Source organism: Podarcis muralis, chromosome 12 (assembly GCF_964188315.1).
Source record: "Podarcis muralis chromosome 12, rPodMur119.hap1.1, whole genome shotgun sequence".
Lineage (NCBI taxonomy): Eukaryota > Metazoa > Chordata > Lepidosauria > Squamata > Lacertidae > Podarcis > Podarcis muralis.
In genome coordinates this window covers 56,376,658-56,400,667 of record NC_135666.1, presented here as the reverse complement: position 1 = coordinate 56,400,667, position 24,010 = coordinate 56,376,658, and the positions used below count along the sequence as shown (strand labels likewise).

At 43.5% G+C, this 24,010-nt stretch overlaps 1 protein-coding gene across 2 annotated transcripts in view; it reads right to left on the bottom strand.

The window, feature by feature from the left end:
• BMPER (BMP binding endothelial regulator) overlaps positions 1 to 24,010 on the bottom strand; it is a 169,237-nt gene that overhangs the window by 32,664 nt on the left and 112,563 nt on the right. For both annotated transcript variants that reach the window (XM_077916511.1, XM_028750015.2), the window contains 2 exons: positions 23,030 to 23,359; positions 17,567 to 17,903 (listed from right to left, as the gene is read on the bottom strand). In XM_077916511.1, the coding sequence (XP_077772637.1) occupies positions 17,567 to 17,903; positions 23,030 to 23,359 (667 nt within the window). The remainder of the gene's footprint in view (positions 1 to 17,566; positions 17,904 to 23,029; positions 23,360 to 24,010) is intronic.

The following is a 24,010-nucleotide window of genomic DNA, read 5'->3' as shown; positions in this document are numbered from 1 at the left end:
ACCTTAGGGTGAGAAAGAAAGGCATTCAATATTTAAATAAATACTTTTGAATGATGGATTAAGGACATCCTTCGATGAGCAGCCTGTGGAAGAACTGTCTGCAACTTGCATGGGAAAGAGATAATACAAAGGCCCATAGTTGCAGGAATTACAGCAAGCTGTCTTCCAGTCCTGCTCAGATTGTCACAGTCTGTCAGATTCATTAGAGAAAAACATCTGTCTTAATGGAACAGAACTTAAGGCTGACATCAGAAGGAAAAGTCTGAGGAGAATTAAAAGGCAAAGGTAAACTAAGTGCTTTGGGCCCGATCCCATGGCTTTCTTTCAGCCAAACCACAGTCTACAGCTCTGAGGGATCCATATTCTATATCTGCAGGATACTAGTTGTTGAGGGATACACAGTTTGCATAGGTAAGGATACTGGAGTAACATTCTACCTACTGTAGGTATAGCATGCCCTTCTTTGCGCATGAATAATACAGGTGAGGTTGTAAGCAGCAAACTTACAAAATAAACAACTCTCACCTGCTGCTGCCAGTGCTTCTGTCACCTGGATTCATACTGATCACCTTTCACTATACTTTCACTTTTATATTTCTTCAGTAGAACAAAATGATGAATTATCATCACTGAGCGCAAAGTTCATGAGAACCTGTGCCATACACAACATGTGAGTGGTTTTAATCATGATATGTGATTTCAGCCTTGTTCTGATCCCTGCCGTACATTGTAAAGGCCTTTGACTATATACAATAAATTGATTGATAGATTGATTGACTGGTTTTAATCGGTTCTTCTATTTCTAGTTCTGCCCAGTATATTGGAAATCAGAAGCGTAAAGTGCTATTTACATCAGGCCTTCCATCCACCAGGTACATACACCATTGTGATGTTTTTGGGAAAAGAGGAAGGTGATTTGTTCATTCTCAACAAGTTATGATTAGGGAATATATTGGCATATCTAGATAAACAGCTGGAGTTATAAAATCTGGACAGTACATGTCCAATAAATAAAGCAGTTTTCTAACAGCTACATCTGAGCTACCTGTCTGAACATCAATTCTTATTATTAATGTTTAAGTCATCAGCCATCAGCACACTGCCTTTATAACATGCTATGCCCAAGTGAAATTAACTGCACATACAAGATGGCTTGTGGTTTTTACTATTCAATTAAAACATACCTTCTTCTGGGAAATTTCGGTTTGCAAAGCAAGTGGGATCAGTTCCTTGTTATTAATGTGGAAATGTTTTGCTTAAATCCAATTTCTTAAAGAGGAAGTAAGCAAACTTCCGATAAAATAATAGACTAATAAACACTTGGCTATTTATTATGTGTTCCAAATTATTGTTACTATTATTTAACTTGCTAAATATAGCAGCTGTCATCTGCAATGAAGACAATGGAGTATAGCAAGATAAACTTGCAGAAAGAGTGCAATAGCACTGACGGTGTGGAACATCAACTGTAATGCTTTTTTGAAGCTTACAGTAGAACAGCCATGATTTTGTACTAAAAGCCACCAGTTTGGAAGAAAGATCTGGCATTAGGTCATGTATGCACTTGGGATGTTTGTGTGTTCTCTTTATTTTTTGAACAGAAATGCTACTCCCAGGACAGACCCTGAGTTTTCCTGAATTAACATGGTAGTCCTGGATTTCCCTCCCATGAGTCCTGTATAAATTAATTAATAGTTGTAGACCACCTAAAAAGGCAAAGCATAAATAACAGACAGACTTTCCAAATGACCTCTATAAGCCTTACCTTCTCTGCCACGGAGCCTTCCCTCTTCTACATTTTTTAAAAACAAATATAAATATTCAGTTCCTATTCCAAACACTCACTGTCTTTGTAAACTGCATGCTACACTTGAGAGCTGACATACAAAAAGCAGCTGCTGGAATAACTTAACGTTTAAAACAGTTCTCTCTTTAAAAGAGTCTTAAGAGAAGTGGCTTGATATTAATTTTCACAACCTGGATTTGTAGGGCTAAGCATTACACCAGTTGTACATGGGAATGAAAACTGGATCCTGCCTCTGCTTCGATATTAGCGTTTCAATTTTATCCAACCATTTTAATTTCAGACATTTTAGCCACTGCACACAATGGCAACGGCATAAAGGCTCAGGTTTATTAATGGGTCTACTCTTGCTATTTTTCTCTTCCTCATAGCCAGAAGTTGTATTCCGTTCCTCATACATGCCTTATCAATTATTATTTTAATTTATTACCCAACCAACACTATAAGGTCCTAGGGTGGGTTAAAGAAAGGTAAAGGTACCCCTGCCCGTACGGGCCAGTCTTGACAGACTCTGGGGTTGTGCGCTCATCTCACTCTATAGGCCGGGAGCCAGCGCTGTCCGCAGACACTTCCGGGTCACGTGGCCAGCGTGACGAAGCTGCTCTGGCGAGCCAGAGCCGCACACGGAAACGCCGTTTACCTTCCCGCCAGTAAGCGGTCCCTATTTATCTACTTGCACCCGGGGGTGCTTTCAAACTGCTATGTTGGTAGGCGCTGGGACCGAGCAACGGGAGTGCACCCCGCTGCGGGGATTCGAACCGCTGACCTTTCGATCGGCAAACCCTAGGCGCTGAGGCTTTTACCCACAGCGCCACCTGCGTCCCCTTTAAAATAAACTTACAAATAACTTACAATCACCCAAATATGGTGGGTCCTAAAAGCATACATCTCAGAGGTATATTCAGCATTTGTTGAAAACTGTAAAGCGAAGTTGCCAGAATTATCTCTGTGGGGAGGCAAATCTGCAACTTAGGGGTTGTCACAGAGAATGTCCTTTTCTGGGCCACTACCACCAACCAGAGCTACTGAGGGCGGTGGAACTATTGAGATAATCCCCTCTGTTGATCTTAACACCCAAGAGGGTCTGTAGGAAGGAAGGGGTCTTTCAGATATTTGGTGCCCAAGTCATTTGGGGCTTAAAACACTTACATGAGCACTTTGAATTGGATCTAGAAATGAACTCGTGTGTGGCGTTCGTATGGAGCCCCCGGTCGTCTCATGGACTATTGACCCATACACCACTAATCCGCTGCCACCAACCAGGTTCTCCCCGGTAAATCACTTAGCCTCAGTCAGGTTCTCAAGTTAACAATGAAGAGTGTAGTTTATTGCAAACACAAATAAACTTTAAATGCATTGGAAACGCTGTTACCCTTTACCCTCTTAGTCTTATTTTGTCCAGTCTCTAACTCTTCTACCTCCCCTCACAGTAACTGTCTCTCTATTTCCATCTGTCTGCCAACGGCTTTCCCAACTGCTTCTTGCCAACCAACAAACCAACCAACTGTCTAAACCTCGGGCCAAGCCCTTTTTATAAACAGGTAGGCTCCGCCTCTGGCTTTTCTATTGGTCTACCTATTAACTCTTTCTCTCCCCCTGTACAGACATTCCAAAAGAACAGGCGAACGCCACAACTAGCAACTAATTCAGCTGTTTTAGAACACTTCTGTGAGACCTAAATGGAGCTGCAATACCTCAAGGACCACCTCTCTCAATATGAACCCACCCGGACCCTGCTACCACCATCTGAGGCTCTTCTTTGTGCTGGGTGGCAACAGGAGAGTGGGCCTTTTCTTTGGTGGCTTCCCACTTGTGGAATGTTCTCCCCAGGGTGGCTCGCCTGGCTCCTTCATTCCATATCTTTAGGCACCAATCAAAAACCTACTCCTATTGCGAATTAAACGATCTATGGCCTTTTCAAACTGAGTGATGGGGGTATTGTTTTTGTTTGCTTTTATATTATGTGCATTATGTGGTTTTGTGGTTTTATAATGTAATCCACCTGTGATCCTCAGATGAAGAACAGTATAGAAATTAAATTAACAACAATAACAACCCCAGCTTCTGCATTTTGGAGTAACTGAAATTTCCAAGACATCTTCAAGGGCAGCACCATATACAGAACACTGCAAAAAGCCAATCTGTAAGTTATCACAGCATGGAGTACAGCAACCAAGTAATTTTTGTCCAAAAGGAGCTGCTGATGGGGAAACAGACAGAGCTGGTAAAAGGCACTCCCAGCCACTGAGACCACCTGAGTCTCCACTGACTTTGCTGTTTCTGGGGGCACCTGCAAGCTGTTGACCTGCAAGCAGAGTGTTTGAGGACCGGGACATTCGCAAATGCTTGTTTACAAAGCTATTGTACTACCAACCTTATTATATGCTTGTGAAACACGGACAACTTATAAACACCATCTCCAACTCCTCGAAAGATTCCATTAAGGATGTCTCTGAAAATTTTTACACATCGCTTGGGAAGACAGGCGAACTAATATCAGTGTACTGGAAGAAGCAAAGATCACCAGTGTCGAAGCAATGATTCTTCAACATCAACTTCGTTGGGCTGGTCATGTTGTGTGGATGCCTGATGATCGTCTTCCAAAGCAACTACTCTGTTCCGAACTTAAAAATGGAAAGCGTTATGCTGGTGGTCAACAAAAGAGGTTTAAAGACTGTCTCAAGGCAAATCTTTAAAAATGTAGTATAAACACTGACAACTGGGAAACACTGGCCTGCGAGCGCTCCAGTTGGAGAACAGCCTTTATTAAAGGTGTCATGGGCTTTGAAGACACTCGAACTCAGGACGAAAGGAGAAACGTGCTAAGAGGAAGGTATGCTTGACAAATCTACACCGTGATCAACTCCCACCCAGAAACCAATGTCCCCACTGTGGAAGGACGTGTGGATCCAAAATTGGCCTCCACAGTCACTTACAGACTCATTGTTAAAACTGTGTTTATGGAAGACAATCTTACTCGGCTATGAGTGATCGCCAAAAAAGAAGAAGATCTGCTGCTTCCAAGGGAGTGTAGCCCTGTACAGAGCAGGGTCTCCACATCTCCCAGACATGAGAACTCAGAACAAGTAACACTACTGTCTTCTCAGGATTTGGCTTCATTTTATTTTAGCCTCTCTCAGTTCAGATGGACAAAGATAGAGTGGGTGCCATGTGTATATTGACAATTCTTCACTCCAAACTTCCCAATGACAACAGCATGGAGGACAAGATGGAACCCTGTGGGACACCACCAGACACAATTCCCATGACATCATGCCATGGCTCCCTGTAACAACTTCAGTCTTTCCTAAGTTAGAAATTAAAGGTAAAGGACCTCTGCCAGTTAAGTTCAGTCACGAACGACTCTGGGGTTGCGGCACTCATCTCGCATTACTGGCCGAGGGAGCTGACATTTGTCCGCAGACAGTTTTTCTGGGTCATGTGACCAGGATGACTAAGCGGCTTCTGGCGAAACCAGAGCAGCGCACGGAAACACCGTTTACTTTCCCGCCAGAGCAGTGCCTATTTATCTACTTGCACTTTGATGTGCTTTCGAACTGCTAGGTTGGCAGGAGCTGGGACCGAACAATGGGAGCTCACCCTGTCACAGGGATTCAAACCGCCGACCTTCTGATCAGCAAGCCCAAGGCTCAGTGGTTTACACCACAGCGCCACCCGCGTCCCAAGTTATAGGTTACCATGGTGCTCATGTAACCAGAAAGTAAGCTGCTGTTATGTAGCTTCCGGTGGGAGGAATTTTACCACTCTTCTTGAGACTCATATTTCTGACCGGAATTAGATGAATGGAAAAATTCTCCTCACTATTCGGCAGAACATCCAAACTGCCTCAGGGTCAGTTTGATCCGAGTGTCAGGAACTATGGGAACTATTTTTATTCCAGTCCCCGGTGGCTTTGGAAGCTGCCAAAATGTTGAGGTAACATCAAGGGACTAATGGACGCACGGCATTGAATTTTCCCCACCCTCCTGCAACGTAAGTTTAAATCAGAGACCTTCTGCAACAGGAGTTGGGGGTAGGAAGGCTGTTCGGCTCCACCGTATCCCTAATGGCGCATTTGGAAGTGAAACAGGGCACACATTTGGGAAGAAACTCAATGTAATATTTATTTATTTCTATCAATAATGTCAAGCTAAGTAGCTTAGTCATCAATAATTCTAAGAAGGATTTCCTGTATTTTCTGCCTTAATTCCAACATTTGGCACACTCAATATGTATTTTATTTCAGACAGAGTATGTTCTTCTTCTTTTAAATTCCCTCCCAGAGAATTGAACTGACCTAACAATAAGTTAAGTCTGAAACAGATCAATCAGGGATTACCAACAGCTTCCAAGAGTCACTTAGCAAAAAATCATAATGTTTAAGTTGATCCTATGTGATTTTTCTTTTGCCTCCATCCTCCCCAAATGCTGCTAAGTAATCCCCATCTCTCTCCAATGCCCCAAAAGGCATTTAACTCTGTAGTCCACAGCAATATTTCTGAAAGATATATATTTGCCTTGGAAAGAGATCCAACTACATGGCAAGCATTTTTCAAAACTTCTTCACAGGGAATGATACGCTAAGGTTCTCTGCAAAGGTACTCTCTTTCCTTCCATTTTCTTCCAACTTGCACAGATTTGAAGCTTATGCTATAATATCAAGACACTTGGGCTATTTCTCAGGAAGAAAGTATAAACATTTCCAGTAAGAGGAATTCATATAAATCCGTTTCCCAAATGGTGCTTCAGCTGTTTTTGGTTGTAAAGCTTAAATGAGAAAACAAAGAAAGCTATCTCTCAGTCCCTCAGCTTCTCCAATACACAGGCAGACATACCCAGAGTACACAACATTTATTTAAGGGCTGAAGAACCACTCTGGCAAAATCACAGAGGTCTGGAGTTTAACAACAGCGATTCCCTACAGTCAGTATAGGCTGAAGTGTAAACCCAGTCATACCAACACACTCTTCTTCTGTTTAGTCACTGAATCTTCAAATCCAATCAGTCAGGTCATGAAGGAAAAATCTCCCCTCAGGCCCTATGAATCTGAAAGCCAGCAGCAGCCCACAGAAATAGCAAATGAGCAGATATAAGCTGTTTACCATGTTCTCATTTGGGGAATTATATTTGAATTCTACTGCAGGTCAGTTACACGTTACATTTTCAGGTGTACCCTTAAGATGTTTAAGTGGGCACCTAAAAATGGGACACGCGTAGAACAGATTAGGCATAAAGAACTTCAGAACATAAAGAGAGTCTGCTGGGTCAAGCCAATGGCCTGTCTAGTCCAACATCTTGTTCTCAGGAAGAGGAACCTGTGAGGAACCTGCTAGCAGGATGCAATAACACCTTCTACATGGGGCTACCTTTGAAGGTGACTCGGAAACTGCAACTAATCCAGAATGCGGCAGCTAGACTGGGGACTGGGGACAGCTGCCGAGACCACATAACACCGGTCTTGAAAGACCTACATTGGCTCCCAGTACGTTTCTGAGCACAATTCAAAGTGTTGGTGTTGATCTTTAAACCTTTAAAGCCCTAAATGGCTTCGGCCCAGTATACCTGAAGGAGTGTCTCCACCACCATCGTTCTGCCCAGACTCTGAGGTCCAGCACCGAGGGCCTTCTGGTGGTTCCCTCACTGCGAGAAGCAAAGCTACTGGGAACCAGGCAGAGGGCCTTCTTGGTAGTGGCGCCCGCCCTGTGGAACGCCCTCCCACCAGATGTTAAAGAGATAAACAACTATCTGACATTTAGAAGACATCTGAAGGCAGCCCTGTTTAGGGAAGTTTGTAATGTGTGACATTTTAATGTATTTTTAATCTTTGTTGGAAGCTGCCCAAAGTTGCTGGGGAAACCCAGCCAGATGGGAGGGGTACAAATAATAAATACTAATACTTATTTTTATTATTCCTCACCTTTGGTTTCCAGGAAATGGTATTCAGAAACCTACAGCCTCCAACTGTGAGGGCAGAGCATAGCCATCACTGGCCAGTAGCCACTGACAGCTTTTACCTGTATGAATTTGTCTAATCATCTTTTAAAGCCATCTAAATTGGTGGCCATCACCTCTTCCTGTGGGAGTGAAGTCCATCATGTAGAGAAACTCTTTCTTTTTCTGTCCCCAAACCTCCAACATTCAGTTTCATTCGATATTCACAAATTCCAGCACTGAGGGAAGCAGAAAAACTTCACCCACATTCTCCATGCCATGCATAATTTTGTTAAAACTTATATCATGTTGCTTCTTACTCTCATTTTCTCTAAAATGCTGCAACCTTTCTGCATAGACATTGGGAAGTCTGCCACTTAGTGGAGTGCTCTAAAAAATGCTTGCTAATCTGCATACCTTGAGTGAAAATTTCTTTGTTTTTTAAAAGAAGAAATGATAAGGTATAATAATGTGTTATTTTGTGATGTAGTTTAGAGGGGGGTTTTGTATGTAGCCAATGTGGGTGTTTTACCCTGATTTTGCATGTAGCTGAGTGTGTGCTACTTAGCACTCTGTTGTCAATGCTGTGTTTCCCTAAGGATGGAAGAAATATTCTCCAACCTGGTTCCCGCCAGATGTTTTGGACTAAAACTCCCAACAGCCCTAGCAAGCATGGCTAAGGCTCAGGTATGATGGGAACTGTAGCTGAACAACATCTGGAGAACACCAGTTCGAAGAAGCCCTGGACTACAGTCAAGATTAGGTGTAATTGACAGAGTGAAATATGCTCCAACTGAAATCTACGTGACTGCTACAGTGTTCTTGGAGAGTATATAACTATTGCCTTCTGGAAGCAGGGACTCCTGGTCCTAATGAGGCTGCGAGCTCATCTGTTTTCTTGGAGACTAGAGATAGCCACTGCTTTGTAAAAGAAGAAGAGTTTGGATTTGATATCCCGCTTTATCACTACCCCAAGGAGTCTCAAAGCGGCTAACATTCTCCTTTCCCTTCCTCCCCCACAACAAAAACTCTGTGAGGTGAGTGGGGCTGAGAGACTTCAAAGAAGTGTGACTAGCCCAAGGTCACCCAGCAGCTGCATGTGGAGAGGCGGGGAAGCGAACCCGGATCACCAGATTACGAGTCCACTGCTCTCAACCACTACACCACACTGGCTCACGAAAAAGTTTTGAGACTTCAAATCCTCTCTCAGCCATGACACTGAGTAGTCTTGAGCACCTCTGTCCTTGGAGGTTGGATGGCCATCTGTCATGCATGCTTTAGCCAAGATTCTTGCATTGCAGGGGCTTGGACTAGATGACCCCTGGGTGCCTACCAACTCTATAGATTCTATGAGTCTATGGCATGTTATGAACCTCTGCCCTAGTTTACTTAGGCAAGTGAGGGTCAAGTAGTGTAAAGAATTGTAAAGTAGGGGGTTCTGTTTTTTAAAAACTGATAATTGCTCTAGCAACTGCTAGTAATAAATAGGACTTTAATGCAAGCATCACAACCAAAGCACTGGATCCATACTATGTTGGTTAGCCCTGTGTCAGGAAGTTTTTAATGCCTGATGTTTTATTATGTTTTTATATGTGTTGGAAGAAGCCCAAAGTGGCTGGGGAAACCCAGCCAGATGGGTGGGGTATAATAATAATAATAATAATAATAATAATAATAATAATAATAATTGCACTTAGTGTTCAATGAAATCAATGGGATTTAAGTACAGTGGTACCTCGGGTTACATGCGCTTCAGGTTACAGACTCCGCTAACCCAGAAATAGTACCTCGGGTTAAGAACTTTGCTTCCGGATGAGAACAGAAATCGTGCAGCGGCAGCAGGAGGCCCCATTAGCTAAAGTGGTGCTTCAGGTTAAGAACAGTTTCTGGTTAAGAACAGACCTCCGGAACAAATTAAGTTCTTAACCTGAGGTACCACTGTATAGCTAACTCATTGCATTGATTTCAGTGGGCTATAATTTAAACAAACTTAGGCTGTTACTGGCAGAGGATGATGGAAGTCAGGAATTCAAAACATCTGGAGGACACCCGGTTGGGGAAGGCTGGCCTGATGCATGAGGAGGGAGTAGAGAAAGCCACCATGACCATGAATCTTACTGGAAGTGTATCTATGTGACAGGCAATGGGAATTTAGAAGGAAGGTAGGGAATGCTTCTGAGGGTTCAACTCACTGCATGCAGGCACCTAAAGAAGTACCTATTCCCCCTTGCTCTGGTTGCCCAAACCTTTCTAAAAGCATTTCCCCCATGCCTATAGGGACCTACCCAAATGACCCTCTGAATTGCAGGCACATTCTTCAGACAGGGAGGGACAGCAGATACTTATGAAACATCAGACTCAGATTTCAATGACTCGAGTAATGAACCAAAAAGCTAGGGATTTCTGCTGGATAAAAATAACAAGCACGCAGTATAACTAGAGAGAGAATTGTGTGTTCCTGCTACGAAACCATATCTACTTAATATAGAAACATGGTACCATTGTATAATTAGGGGGGACCAAAAGGAGCATTCCTGACATGCCATCTTTTTTAACCAAGAAGAACTTCTAAGTTCTAATTACAAAATAGTATGCTTTCTCATCTGGTTTCCCTATAAATTCTTTCCCAGCTCCTGAAGAGCAACAACAAAAATCATTAGCTTCCCAAAGAGGGAGAGCGTAGAGAGTGGGTCACAGGGGAGATACGCAATTCCTAGACTGGAAGGAAGCCATTGGGAGTCCCAGGTGAGTGATGTCTGTCCAGCGCTGCGGTCTTGTCGGAATCTGATGTCCAACCCACACACCCTCCTTCTCAGCATCCCAGTCCCAGTATCTCAATGGGGAAAGAGACATCTGTGAATCCTCTGGCAGAGTTTCAATGTTTTACAGCTGTAATAACCACAAACACAAAGGGGGGGCAGTGGGTTTCCTCCAACTTCAAGGTTCCTGGGGTACTTCTATAAAACAGACAAGTATAGTTCTCTGTACTGTATGAAATACCTTATATTGGGCAGATGTTCCTGGATACAGTGGTACCTCGCAAGGCGAATGCCTCGCAAGACGGAAAACTCGCAAGAAGAAAGAGTTTTCCGTTTTTCGAGGTGCTTCGCCAGACGAATTTCCCTATGGGCTTGCTTCCCCGGGAAATCTCCGGGGACCTCTTTTAAAATGCTGGCGGTCGGGAGCAAAGACTTTCGCCCACCGCCGGCCTTCAGAAGAGGTCCTGGACCTCTTCTGAAGGCCGGCGGGGGGCAAAAGTCTTTGCTCCCCCCCCCCGCCTGCCTTCTTCTCCGCTGTCCCGGGGCGATCTTAAAATGCTGGCGGGCGGCAGCGAAGCCTTCACTGCCGACCCCCAGCATTTTAAAAGCCCCCGGGACAGTGGAGACTTCTCCGCTGTCCCAGGCGATCTTAAAATGCTGGCGGGCGGCAGCGAAGCCTTCGCTGCCGCCCGCCAGCATTTTAAAATCGCCCCGGGACAGCGGAGGCTTCGCTGCTGCCCGCCAGCATTTTAAAATCGCCCCGGGACAGCGGAGGCTTCGCTGCTGCCCGCCAGCATTTTAAAATCGCCCCGGGACAGCGGAGAAGTCTCCGCTGTCCCGGGGGCTTTTAAAATGCTGGCGGGCGGCAGCAAAGCCCTCCTGTCCCCGGAGGTTGCGGGGCGGGAGTTGGGGAGAAGGGCTTTTCTTCCCACCGCCAGCCTTCAGAACAGCCTTCTGAAGGCTGGCGGTGGGAAGAAAAGCCCTTGTCCCCCCCCCCAAGCCTTCAGAAGAGGTCGGGGGACAGACTGTCCCTGGACCTGGTCTGAAGGCGGTTTCCATAGGAACGCATTGATTGATTTTCAATGCATTCCTATGGGAAACCGTGCTTCGCAAGACAAAAAACTCGCAAGAAGAAAAAACTCGCGGAACGAATTAATTTCGTCTTGCGAGGTACCACTGTATTCTGAAAAATACTAACCTGAGTTGAGCCCTGATATCACCTAACTGGCAAGCATAGAAGCCAATGGTATTGTTGGGTGGTTGAAAGCATCTGTGACTATGTTCAAAGTAATAGAAAATAATACTAAGGAAAGTTTTTAAATAAGAAGTAATTATAAATAGTCTCTATGAGCTGTACTGTGGAATTACGGAACCAAACTGTAGAAGTTGTAGGGCTGGTAGCTAAATGTTATGTAAAAAAGACACACACACCCTTAATGCTGTTGTGCATTTAGAATACACCTGAAGGCAGCCCTGTTTAAGGAAGTTTTTAATGTTTGATGTTTTATTGCGTTTTTACTATTCTGCTGAGAGCCGCCCAAAGTGGCTGGGAAAACCCAGCCAGATGGATGGGGTATAAATTAATAATAATAATAATAATAATAATAATAATAATAATAATAATTACTACATAGATTCCTAGGTATTTAATACTCTCCATACCTTGAAGGCACCACAGATAAAGAGTTGCATAAAGCAAATTCTACTTCACTCGCATGAGTCTGAATGACCAATCTTGTATGCAAGTTCTTGGGACTAAGCTTCACTAAATTCAATGGGAATTACTTCTATCTTGTGCTCAGGATTGGCTGTAGACTTGCATGTGCACCCCAGGTGTCAGTCAGGCTTATGTTTGGGGCACAGAGGATAAGGCAGAATCAAGGGGGAACGCCCTACATTATTGTGTTCCTCTCAAAGGCTAGGGCATATTCCAGATCTTCCTGCTTAGTTTTAGTCTGAATATTTTCTAGATTAGTGGAAACGTTGTATGTCTCCATCCATGCATACTTAAATGTTAGTTATTTTTCCACAGTGGCCTCTTTTTCTAACAGTGTTTCTCTTGTTACACAGGATTATTTAAGACAGATAAATTAATTGCATTTGCATCATACCAAATCTGCTTCAAAAACTGATTACATTAAATGACGCCAACTACCACGTTGTCTATCAGCTTTTACTTTTCTATGTCTGTGTGGAGGCGATTAAAAAGCAATGCACCTTAAAAAAAAAAGGTATGTGACTTTCTTCTATGCCAATGAACATACTATTTAACCACTGTAATTAATGTGCACTTGGCAGCCTGTGACTGATTTCAGAAAAAAGAAAAATACCTCCATTGGTGGGAACGCCTTAACAAGAGACTGTTACACATAAAGTCTCATTTAGATTTCTTAATTTGGGACTAATTGTTGCAGTCACATTAACTGGAGCATTGCCATAAGGCACATAAACAGGTATTTGAAAGACTAAAATTTCAGCATTTGAACATGGAGACATTATACCTGCATAAAAGACAGCGCTTATGGAACCTCTTGTAAATTCTGTTTCACAAAAAACTGACAAAATAACAAAATATTTAATTTTAACAATGAAATTCAAAAAATTATTGAGGGATGTTTCAAACATTCAGGCTACCTGGCTACCTTCCGCTTTGGCCCACTTTCCTCCCCCCCCCCCCCGCTAACAACTTGTACTAGAATTTTGCACACCCATTTCCTACACATTAACCTATCAGTGGATGATCACTTCCCTGTAGTCTGATCCCACAGCACGGGGCAGTGTGTGCAACTGTCACAAGTCACAACCGTGTATGGTGGCATCATATGAGTATGCCCTGCCAATGGTGACTCTACCACCTGACCAACCCGAATCAACACAAGGAGTACATGCTAGCGAGTCTGAAGGTGTTACCTTTGGCAATACGTCCAGAAAATATCATTTGCAGAGAGACTTTGTCTGTGGACAGAGTCATATAGACACAGCCGTGCATGTTCAGGTTACTGATAAAATATGGTCTGCATTTAGTTGTTACTGGCTCACCATCAAGCAAGTAGATTTACTGTGGGGTAGATCTGCTCATGAATATACCTGACAGGAAGTGGAACAGCACATACAGGAAGAGGTAGGTAGGGAACCCACACCATGTTCTTAAAATAACCTTTAGTCTAATAAGGATGCTCTTGCTAAATAGAATAATGAGTAGAAAGTAAAGGGGAGTCTAAACTTGTAATGCAACCGCTGGTAATAGTTTGAAAAGGAACTAGAAGTTGTAGCTTTTCCTTACATGGTGCCACTGTTCCTTGGGCACTTTTCAAACAACCTGCAAAATTTTAGTTTTGCATACATAAAAGTTAACCCAAATAGCGGTATTGCTGTATGCTTTGGATTCCTAAATAGGGAATAAATCACAAGTCAAGAAAAGAATCTTAAAACTGAAGTTAAGATGTCATCACAGAAATTGCATTGTTAACACAATGTCATAAGATGGCTGAGATGCTTGGTTGATTGCCTTTTTTGGTATTTCAGAACGTATCGTAATTTTAAATGTTCTTGCACAGATATATTTCTCAGAAAACTTATCAACAATAGATCTCTTAAAAAGCACTGTAGTGAAAATTAAGAGAGTGTTGATGATCTGGATAAAAATGGCTCAGTGTTTCTGCTCAGGTTTCAAACAGAAAACATTGGAATGGAAAGAAAGCAACTGGCCTGCCAACAATCCCGCAATCTACAGAATGTTCCTCCTTTCATAACACATTAAATCTGCAGAACAACTCAACCTCCAAAAATCAACCCGGGGCAGGGCGAGGATGCTCACCTCATTTTCACACAATACAATTGCACGTCATCTATAAAGTTTGTGGTCCAAAAGTCTATTATGTGCAAACCTGAACTTTTTAACCATTTTAGGAAGAGACATCACCTTGCCAACAAAGGTCCGTATAGTTAAAGCTATGGTTTTCCCAGTAGTGATGTATGGAAGTGAGAGCTGGACCGTAAAGAAGGCTGATCGCCAAAGAATTGATGCTTTTGAATGATGGTGCTGGAGGAGACACTTGAGAGGCCCATGGACTGCAAGAAGACCAAACTCCTCCATTCCTAAGGAAATCAGCCCTGAGTGCTCACTGGAAGGACGGATCCTGAAGCTGAGGCTCCAATACTTTGGCCACCTCATGAGAAGAGAAGACTCCCTGGAAAAGACCCTGATGTTGGGAAAGATGGAGGGCACAAGGAGAAGGGGACGACAGAGGACGAGATGGTTGGACAGTGTTCTTGAAGCTACCAGCATGCGTTTGACCAAATTGAGGGAGGCAGTGGAAGACAGGAGTGCCTGGCGTGCTCTGGTCCAGGGGGTCACGAAGAGTCGGACACGACTAAATGACTAAACAAGCAAGGGTAAGATGGACCTTCTTCTGATCAAGCAGGGCCTGGATTTTGTTTTTAAAGTCATAAATGGTTTAGCAACAGTGTGCTCTTTGAAGTAAAGCACCTAATCTTCAGAAGACATAACCTTTACAAAAATTCTGGCCACGTGTAATTTTATTTTCTATTGTGGAAAGAGGAAACTAGCTACAGTAACCTTTGCACCTCATTTTTTGCTGTGATTTTTGGTACCTGCCTTTGCCAGGATATAAATCACTTTTGTTCCTTGTGTCAAGAAGTTTAGTACACTAAATTAATCATAAGAACCTTAAGAAGAGGAAATAGGGGAAACTCCCCATTACGGAAAGAAAAGCGCAGATGCTGTGCTTGATGAAATAAAGTCTGATTCCTCCGTACCTGGTCCTCATTTCCAGTTTTCATCACTTACCTGTGAAAAATGGCAGAAGTAAAATTTAAACTATTGCCGAAATACAGGCAACAGTTCTCCCTTGCACAAGCATTCCTCATGCTCTTTGTTGATCTAACACAACAGAGGAAAACAAAATTCCACAAGTGCAACAAAATACCCTTTCTTCTTTTTTGAACTATATTTCAGCATTGCTTCAGGTTCAGTATATAATATAAAGGTAAAGGTCCAGTCGTGACCGACTCTGGGGTTGCGGCGCTCATCTCGCTTTATTGGCCGAGGGAGCCGGCGTACAGCTTCCGGGTCATGTGGCCAGCATGACTAAGCTGCTTCTGGCAAACCAGAGCAGCGCACAGAAACACCATTTACCTTCCCGCCTATTTATCTCCTTGCACTTTGACGTGCTTTCGAACTGCCAGGTTGGCAGGAGCAGGGACCGAGCAATGGGAGCTCACCCCGTCGTGGGGATTTGAACCACCAACCTTCTGATCGGCAAGTCCTAGGCTCTGTGGTTTAACCCACAGTGCCACCCGCGTCCCAGTAGCATATAATATATTGTGGTATTAATCTCATCCTTTGCACATATTTCAGCTCTCCAGTCTTCTGCACTATCGCAGTCTGAAGCTTAAGAGTTGCTTCTGTGTGTTGTGAATCCACGGTGCAGTGGCCTTTGTGTGGATTACGTGAGTGAGGCCAACCACCCAAATTATGCATTTTCCATCCAATTGAATTGCAGCTGCTTGGGGATAAGCCATGTAGGTGGGGGGAAGGGGTCTGTCTATATGATCATGCTATTCACAGGTGGGATCACATCATGTGCAAGCAACTCCCATGCTGTTGGCAGTATCTGTGAAGCCTTCATCAAGGCTTGTTTAGGGCAAAGCCATTAGGGAGTAAGAACACACATGAATTTCCACAGGTGCCGTTTAGCAGCCAGAAGTGCAATACACTTTGTGCAGCCATCACACTCTTTAGGGCAATCATACGTATATTCCTTGTCTACACCAAAATAATAAGCAGTAAATGGGACATAAAGTGGGGGAAACAGACTAATAACACCAAGCACTGGACATAACTCTTGGTATATATTCACTTTGGGTTTAGAGACGTTCAACTACCTTTCATTTCCTTCACTGCAGAAAACATTGGAGAAATGCCAGCACAGTCGTGACAGATGTGTAAACTCTGAAGCACAGTTACTTCTACCCACCTTTGCGCAGTCCAAAATCAATACGCCTTTATCTTTCACACCAGCCAAAATCAAATGAAATAAAAAAGTTGTATATTTGCTGGGAGATGGCTACATACGTGCTGAACAAGAAACAGAAAGTGATGTCCTCATAGTTTGGATGAAGAAATGTGTTAACATTTCCATGGACTTAGATGAACCTAGATTTGATTTTCCCTTTGTCATCCTAGCAGATAAAGCTAATCTCAGAAAAGTGTTTTTCATGGTTTATACTCAAACGAGCAAATTATGCTATTAGTACAACCCCACTAAGCAGATCTGTTTTAAATGCTCACAGGGCAGGCTTGTGAATAGCAACTTGTTTGGTAAGTAAGAATCCCAGCTAGGTGGTCATTCAGGGAACCCGCTATAAATTATCCATTATCATTTGAAACCATTTTCATTTATAAACCTTCACCATCAATGACCATTAAATCCTTTTTTCCCACCTATCAGCACGCATAGCAATGTTTTCTTGCTGTGAAGGCACAAATCCCTTTAGAAAATATATTGTGAACCTTTCTAAAGGATACTATTTAGCTTCACATGTCTTTACAGAACAAACAAAATTTTTGAGAGAAATATCAGCCAAGCTTTCTACCTCTTTTATGTCATCTGGGGTTGAGTTTTGTTACTTTACCTTTAATAGGCAGTGTCAATTAGTTTCCTTGACAATGATGACTACTCCTTGCTATCAAATAGCATACTAGCCAATATCCAGTGTGAGCTTCCTCAGAGCAAATTGACTGTTGCTTAATGGCAAGTTTATTTATTTCCTACTTTGCTAAGCAAAAGTATTTTGGGGTTGGCAGTCTTGGCTAACTTATTTGCATGGCTGCAATTTCAATCCCATATACCTCAGCAGTATTTCAAAACTGACACGAGGAGAATACATTTTGGCCCACTGTGGACTGAGATTACCCCTCTCTTTTGCCTTAAGGTGTCTTACATAGCATAGTTACCATTCTTTACTAACTACTTGTGTAACCCTGTTCCCTCAACCTCTTTTTCATTTCCAGTAGATTTTCAGCAGGTTCCTGCTTTGCTAAGCTTACCGATAAAACGTTGTGTAGTCCACAGTTGAGTGGCACGTCTGAAAATCCCATGCTTTGAGTTTCTGGCATTCCCGATGGGCACGGAGTTTTACTCTCACTGTTCCTTGGCACAGTTCTGGAAACTGTTTCTTTGGAGGGCGAGTACAGAATTCATTCGACTCCACACGCCACGACTCAGCAAAGTCATCCACATCAAACTTGAAATTCCCGTCGCCTCCGATCAGGTCGTCTCTCTTGTGTCCATTGTAGTTGCCACATAGGCCACAGAGCCTGCCCTTAAGATGTGGTGGAGCCATGACTTCCACAAAGCTGTCTCCATCCCAAGAGATTTCCAGGCCTAAAAAAGAAAGCAAGAAGGAAAGACGCTAACCTGTATCAGTGTATATACAGTATGTGAACATGTGCAGCTACCTTATATATTAAACTGGAACACTGGTCTATCAAGCCTAGCACTGGCTACCCTGGAGAGCACCAGTTTGGAGGATTTCTAGTCTGAGATCTTTTAAACTGGAAATGCCAGGGCCTGAAACTGGGACCTAAGGCCTTCAAAGCATATGTTCTGCCATGGAGTTATGGCTCCTCCTACACACACCACAGGTAAAGGTAAAGGGACGCCTGACCATTAGGTCCAGTCATGACCGACTCTGGGGTTGCGGCGCTCATCTCGCTTTATTGGCTGAGGGAGCCGGCATACAACTTCCGGGTCATTTGGCCAGCATGACTAAGCCGCCTCTGGTGAACCAGAGCAGCGCACGGAAACGCTGTTTACCTTCCGCCGGAGCGGTACCTATTTATCTACTTGCACTTTGACTTGCTTTCGAACTGCTAGGTTGGCAGGAGCAGGGACCGAGCAACGGGAGCTCACTCCGTCGCGGGGATTCGAACCGCCGACCTTCTGATCGGCAAGCCCTGGGCTCTGTGGTTTAACCCACAGCACCAACCGCATCCCGGACAGAACATACATATGCATAAATCTGTGCAAAACTGGCTCAGAAGGGAAATAAGCTAGTTTTTCAAAAAAGATCTGGGAAACACCTGTGCCCGACACCCTGAATAGCCAATATTTTGCAGTGCTTTTCTTAACATATGAACTCAAAATGGCTTGAACATTCCAACATGTTTTATACTGAGGCAGACTTTGGATCTATCTATCCCGGTATTGCAACATCCCAGTCTAAACATGCGTGCTCTTGTGCAGCCACTAATATCAGGAGCAAAGTATTAGAGGTGGAATTCACTGTGAGTAATATGAGCCCTTTTAGTTAAAGGGGAAATTATCTGGATAGTAATATTCTTCAATTACACACTACTGAGTGAACCATTACACGCCATGTTTGCCCAGCCTCTGCCAAAAGCAAGACAATGATGCTTGCTGTAGTTTACTGAGCTGAGAGAAGAGACAACCGGAATAACAAGAGAATCACATTTTAGTCAATTTAAAGCATCCAGAATGGTTCTCAGGAATTCAGTGGAATTTCATAACTCAGCTGGCAGTGAAGAGAGACGCTCAAGATGCTTTTAATTAGAGCTTATGAATAATGCTCCTCTTGTGAGCATTCCACAGACAGCCACAAACATTCCCCCCCCCCATCTTGTGACTCTGATGAACAAGCCCAGAGCTGAGGCTTTATTTTGTAGGGGACAAAGAAGCAGGTGTATGAGTTCTTGGCTCAGTAGGATATGCTGTGATAGCCTTTAAATGCTTTCTAGATGTTGATTATGCTTCACATCAATCCTTTGGTTAAAGGAGGCAATATAAATGATCAACCGTGGAAGGCCAAGGTATGGGAAGCAGGATATCTGCCATGTTGTTGTTGTTTAGTCGTTTACTTGTGTCCGACTCTTCATGACCCCATGGACCAGAGCACGCCAGTGTGGTGTAGTGGTTAAGAGCGGTAGACTCGTAATCTGGTGAACCGGGTTCGATTCCCCGCTCCTCCACATGCAGCTGCTGGGTGACCTTGGGCTAATCACACTTCTTTGAAGTCTCTCAACCCCACTCACCTCACAGAGTGTTTGTTGTGGGGGAGGAAGGGAAAGGAGAATGTTAGCCGCTTTGAGACTCCTTCGGGTAGTGATAAAGCGGGATATCAAATCCAAAATCTCTTCTCTCCTGTCCTCCACTGCCTCCCGCAGTTTGGTCAAACTCATGTTGGTAGCTTCGAAAACACTGTCCAACCATCTCGTCCTCTGCCATCCCCTTTTCCTTGTGCCCTCCATCTTTCCCAACATCAGGGTCTTTTCCAGGGAGTCTTCTCTTCTCATGAGGTGGCCAAAGTATTGGAGTCTCAGCTTCAGGATCTGTCCTTCCAGTGAGCACTCAGGGCTGATTTCCTTCAGAATGGAGAGGTTTGATCTTCTTGCAGTCCGTGGGACTCTCAAGAGTCTCCTCCAGCACCAGAATTCAAAAGCATCAATTCTTCGGCGATCAGCCTTCTTTATGGTCCAGCTCTCACTTCCATACATCACGACTGGGAAAACCATAGCTTTCCCTATGTGGACCTTTGTTGGCAAGGTGATGTCTCTGCTATACATCTTTTTTTATCTGCCATACATCTTTTAAAAAAGCACTTAGAGAAGTGCATGTGGCATAATTTATGGGGGAGAATAATGAGGTGATGTTTATCCATTTCCCCACCTGCCACTTACCCCCAGCCATATCATATTCTACCAGGAGTCCTAGATATGTTTGCTGCTGCTGTGAGAAGGGTTGTAGGTCAGTGGTCAAGCATTGTTTTGCATGCAGAAGCTCCCAGGTTTAATCCCTGGAATCTCCAGGTAAGGATGGGAGAGACAACCTGACTGGAACCCTGAAAAGCCACTGCCAGTCAGTATAGACATTACATTGCAAGATGCACCAATGGTGAGGCACAGTATAAGGCAGCTTCCTATGTTCCGTGGGTGGCGCCGTGGGTTAAACCACAGAGCCTAGGACTTGCCGATCAGAAGGTCGGTGGTTCGAATCCCCGCGACGGGGTGAGCTCCCGTTGCTCGGTCCCTGCTCCTGCCAACCTAGCAGTTCGAAAGCACATCAAAGTGCAAGTAGATAAATAGGTACCCCTCTGGCGGGAAGGTAAATGGCGTTTCCGTGCACTGCTCTGGTTCGCCAGAAGTGGCTTAGTCATGCTGGCCACATGACCCGGAAGCTGTACGCCAGCTCCCTCGGCCAATAAAGCGAGATGAGCGCTGCAACCCCAGAGTCGGCCACGACTGGACCTAATGGTCAGGGGTCCCTTTACCTTTTTATATTCATAAGAGTGGGGGGGGGGGGAGGAAGGAGAGGAAGGGATGAACAGGGGGTGGTTATCTATCATCTATCTATCTATCATCTATCTATCATCTATCTATCTATCTATCTATCTATCTATCTATCTATCTATCTATCATCTATCATCTATCTATCATCTATCTATCTATCATCTATCTATCTATCTATCTATCTATCTATCTATCTATCTATCATCTATCTATCATCTATCTATCACCTGTTTTTTAAATACACCCCACTTTTTGTCAAGGAATTCAAAGCTGCTTTTGAATAATTCAATCCAACCTCCTGGATCATGCAGAAAGTTGCCGCCTTAGTCTGGCAAGTAGGCACCACTTATGGGAAAGAAGCAGGCCAGAGTATTTATAACCATAGAGTTGGAAGGAGCCTTGGCGATCAGCCTCCTTCCTTATGAGTAGATCTGCCCCCAAGCAGGCACTTCAGGCTGCTTTTTGAAAAAGGAGGCTGGGATTGTTGTTCATGAACAGATGTTCTTTCAAACCATCTGGTGGGTGGAAATTTGGCCCACCAAATTCAAATTCATTTCAGTTTGACACCCATAAATTAAACTTTGAAAAATAAAACTTATTTAATAAAACATAGTCAAGCATCTTGAAATTTTAGGATTCAGCAACCTCATATTTCTGTGCCGTCCTATTTACCTGTTTTCTTTAAAGTAGCTACCAGATGTTCTCCATTTCCCAATTAAATCATGCTTCAGGTTTGAATGACGCAAGATGCACATGCACACAAAAGACTGAATCCAGTTGCAAAAGCAATTCATTTGGGCAGAAAGCAAACCCAGACAGATGTTACGCAAGAACACCGCACTTCAGGGAGGCACAGCAAACAGCTTTACTTGCACACTTGGGGTTCAATATCACACCAGTTTTTGGTTCAGCAAGCAACTTTCATGCAGGCCATGTTGGCTGGTGGGTTTGCTAAAGCCTTCTGGATTTGTTTTGTTTTACTGAGTTTGTTTGGGTTGGACATGTCTTACTGAACTCATTCCCTACTCTACAAGCCCCTCTGGCACCGTGCTTGCTTATTCCTGATCTCTGCTTTTGCCGTAACTACAGCTGAGATCAGTTGTTTTCAAACTGTGTCCTGGGGCTGCTTCAGAAGCTTTTCGGGGCTGTGATGATAATCCTAGGGTTCCCTTGGCAAAGTTACTGTCATTTTATAAGAACCAAACTCCACAATGGCAAAGCAGTCAATTCTGTGTTTATTGCCCATGTTCATTAACTAGGCAACCAATACCCTGGAATCCCCAGTTTAAATGCCTGTAAGCCTTGATGCCTGGTGGAGGAGCGTCAAGTAGAAATTTTCTGATAATTCAAATTTATTTGATGGGGATGGGAAAGGGAAGCCTTGTGTTGGTAAAAGCTTCCCTGGTTCATTTTACACAAACTTTGCCTGTGCATTGGTTCATCAGAGGTGGATAGACACTTTTGTCAGATCCTGATAAATTTTATTCTTTTTAAAAAGGTGAACCCAGGAAATTATCTGAGAATTTTTCCTGAGGCATGCATGAAGAGCAAAGCTTCATTCTTATGCTGATTCTGATGTTTTATGTAAGGATGGAAGATTTTTTTTTTCCAAGTCTGCATTTTAAAGCCAACCAACCTAATTTGCTGGTCTGAATTATATGTGCTTTGGAATACAGTAATCTATTGGATTTTGCATTTCTATGAATTCTATGATACTGCCAGTTTTTGAAAACACACACACACATGATTATTTTATAGAAAAAATGTGCAAAAATGCTTATTTTAGGGGGAATGCACTGAAAACTGCAAATTTATATTTTGGGGGAAGAATGCATGGAAAATGCATACTTTAGGGATCAATGTGTCCAATTTTAATATGATTTTTGTGCATGGGTGAATTCCCCTCTCCATAAAAAATATCCAGAACAGGGACAGAGCAGACCTAAAACTGATCACATTCCAAACTGGCATGGAAGGGAAATGGGGAGATCCACTTGCTTTTGGTTTAAATTGTTTATTATATTTTACTGTAGCTGCCCTGGTTGTTGCTTCTATACTGAAAGAATCGGATACAACTCTAATGTAACGTAATGTAAATACCGCCAGAGCTTATAGAGCCAAAACAAAACAAAAGCATCCATATGCCACATGTCACACTTGTGTTACTATTTCGTCCTGAGAACCAGGGCACTCATGTAGCCCCACCTGTTTTGGTTGTCACTTTCAAGAGGTAGCCTTCCAAGTCGATGTGGAAGTGTGGCGTGTCGTAAGGTAGGGATATCCGTGTCCCGTTCCACTTCACTGTGAGGTGCTGGTGGAGGCTGATGGTACTGCTGCCCAGCACAAGGTCTACAGATTTTGTCCAGGAGAAAGAGCGAGTCCGTCGGGCATCGTTCTTCACCAGCACCTGGAAGGGCGGGGTAGAGGAGGAGCAGTCTTTCGTCAAAACGTACTGACATGTTCCCTGAAAGTTAAATGTCCGTCCGTCAAAAGTGTTGTAGTGGGGGTCTCCAAATACAGTGCAAACTCCGGGCTCTGTAGGTGAGTGAGAAACAAAAGCACCATCAAGACCAAATGTTATGTTGGGAAAAGCAGGTATCAAATGAATGCAAACGGCCTTCCAACATTTTGGGCCGCTTCGTAAACAATGTGACTGAGGCATATATCTAAAAAACATGTGTGTTTGTGTGTGAATGAGACAAACACTTGGAAGAAGACATGAAGACCATGCATTTTCTTTCAAGGGTACACTCAGTGAGAAACCGAGCACTGCTGTCATGAAATGGCCCTTAGGTCCTGGAATTAGATAGATTATCAGCACCCACGGTCTGTAGGATCCCCAGTGTACTGTTGCAGCTATAGAAAATGGTAAGTGGAGGTAGAATCCATGAATTGTATATTGCAGCTCTGGCAATATATAGGACTGTTTGAAGGGGGGGTTCTCCCTCTTTCATAATCCTAGAATTTGAGTGTCATCTAATGAATGGTAGAAGATTGAGGACTGACAACTAACACTATATACAGCGTTCCATGTATAGTTGGTTTCATCACAAAGGTAAAGGAGAAGTTCTGCATTGCCACATAATAAAGGAAAAGGCAACTGGTGCTGTGCAATCTGGATTAAACATTGCTATTCTTTGGAAGAGAAGAAATTCAAGGCAATGGAATCTATTAATGCCACAGCCC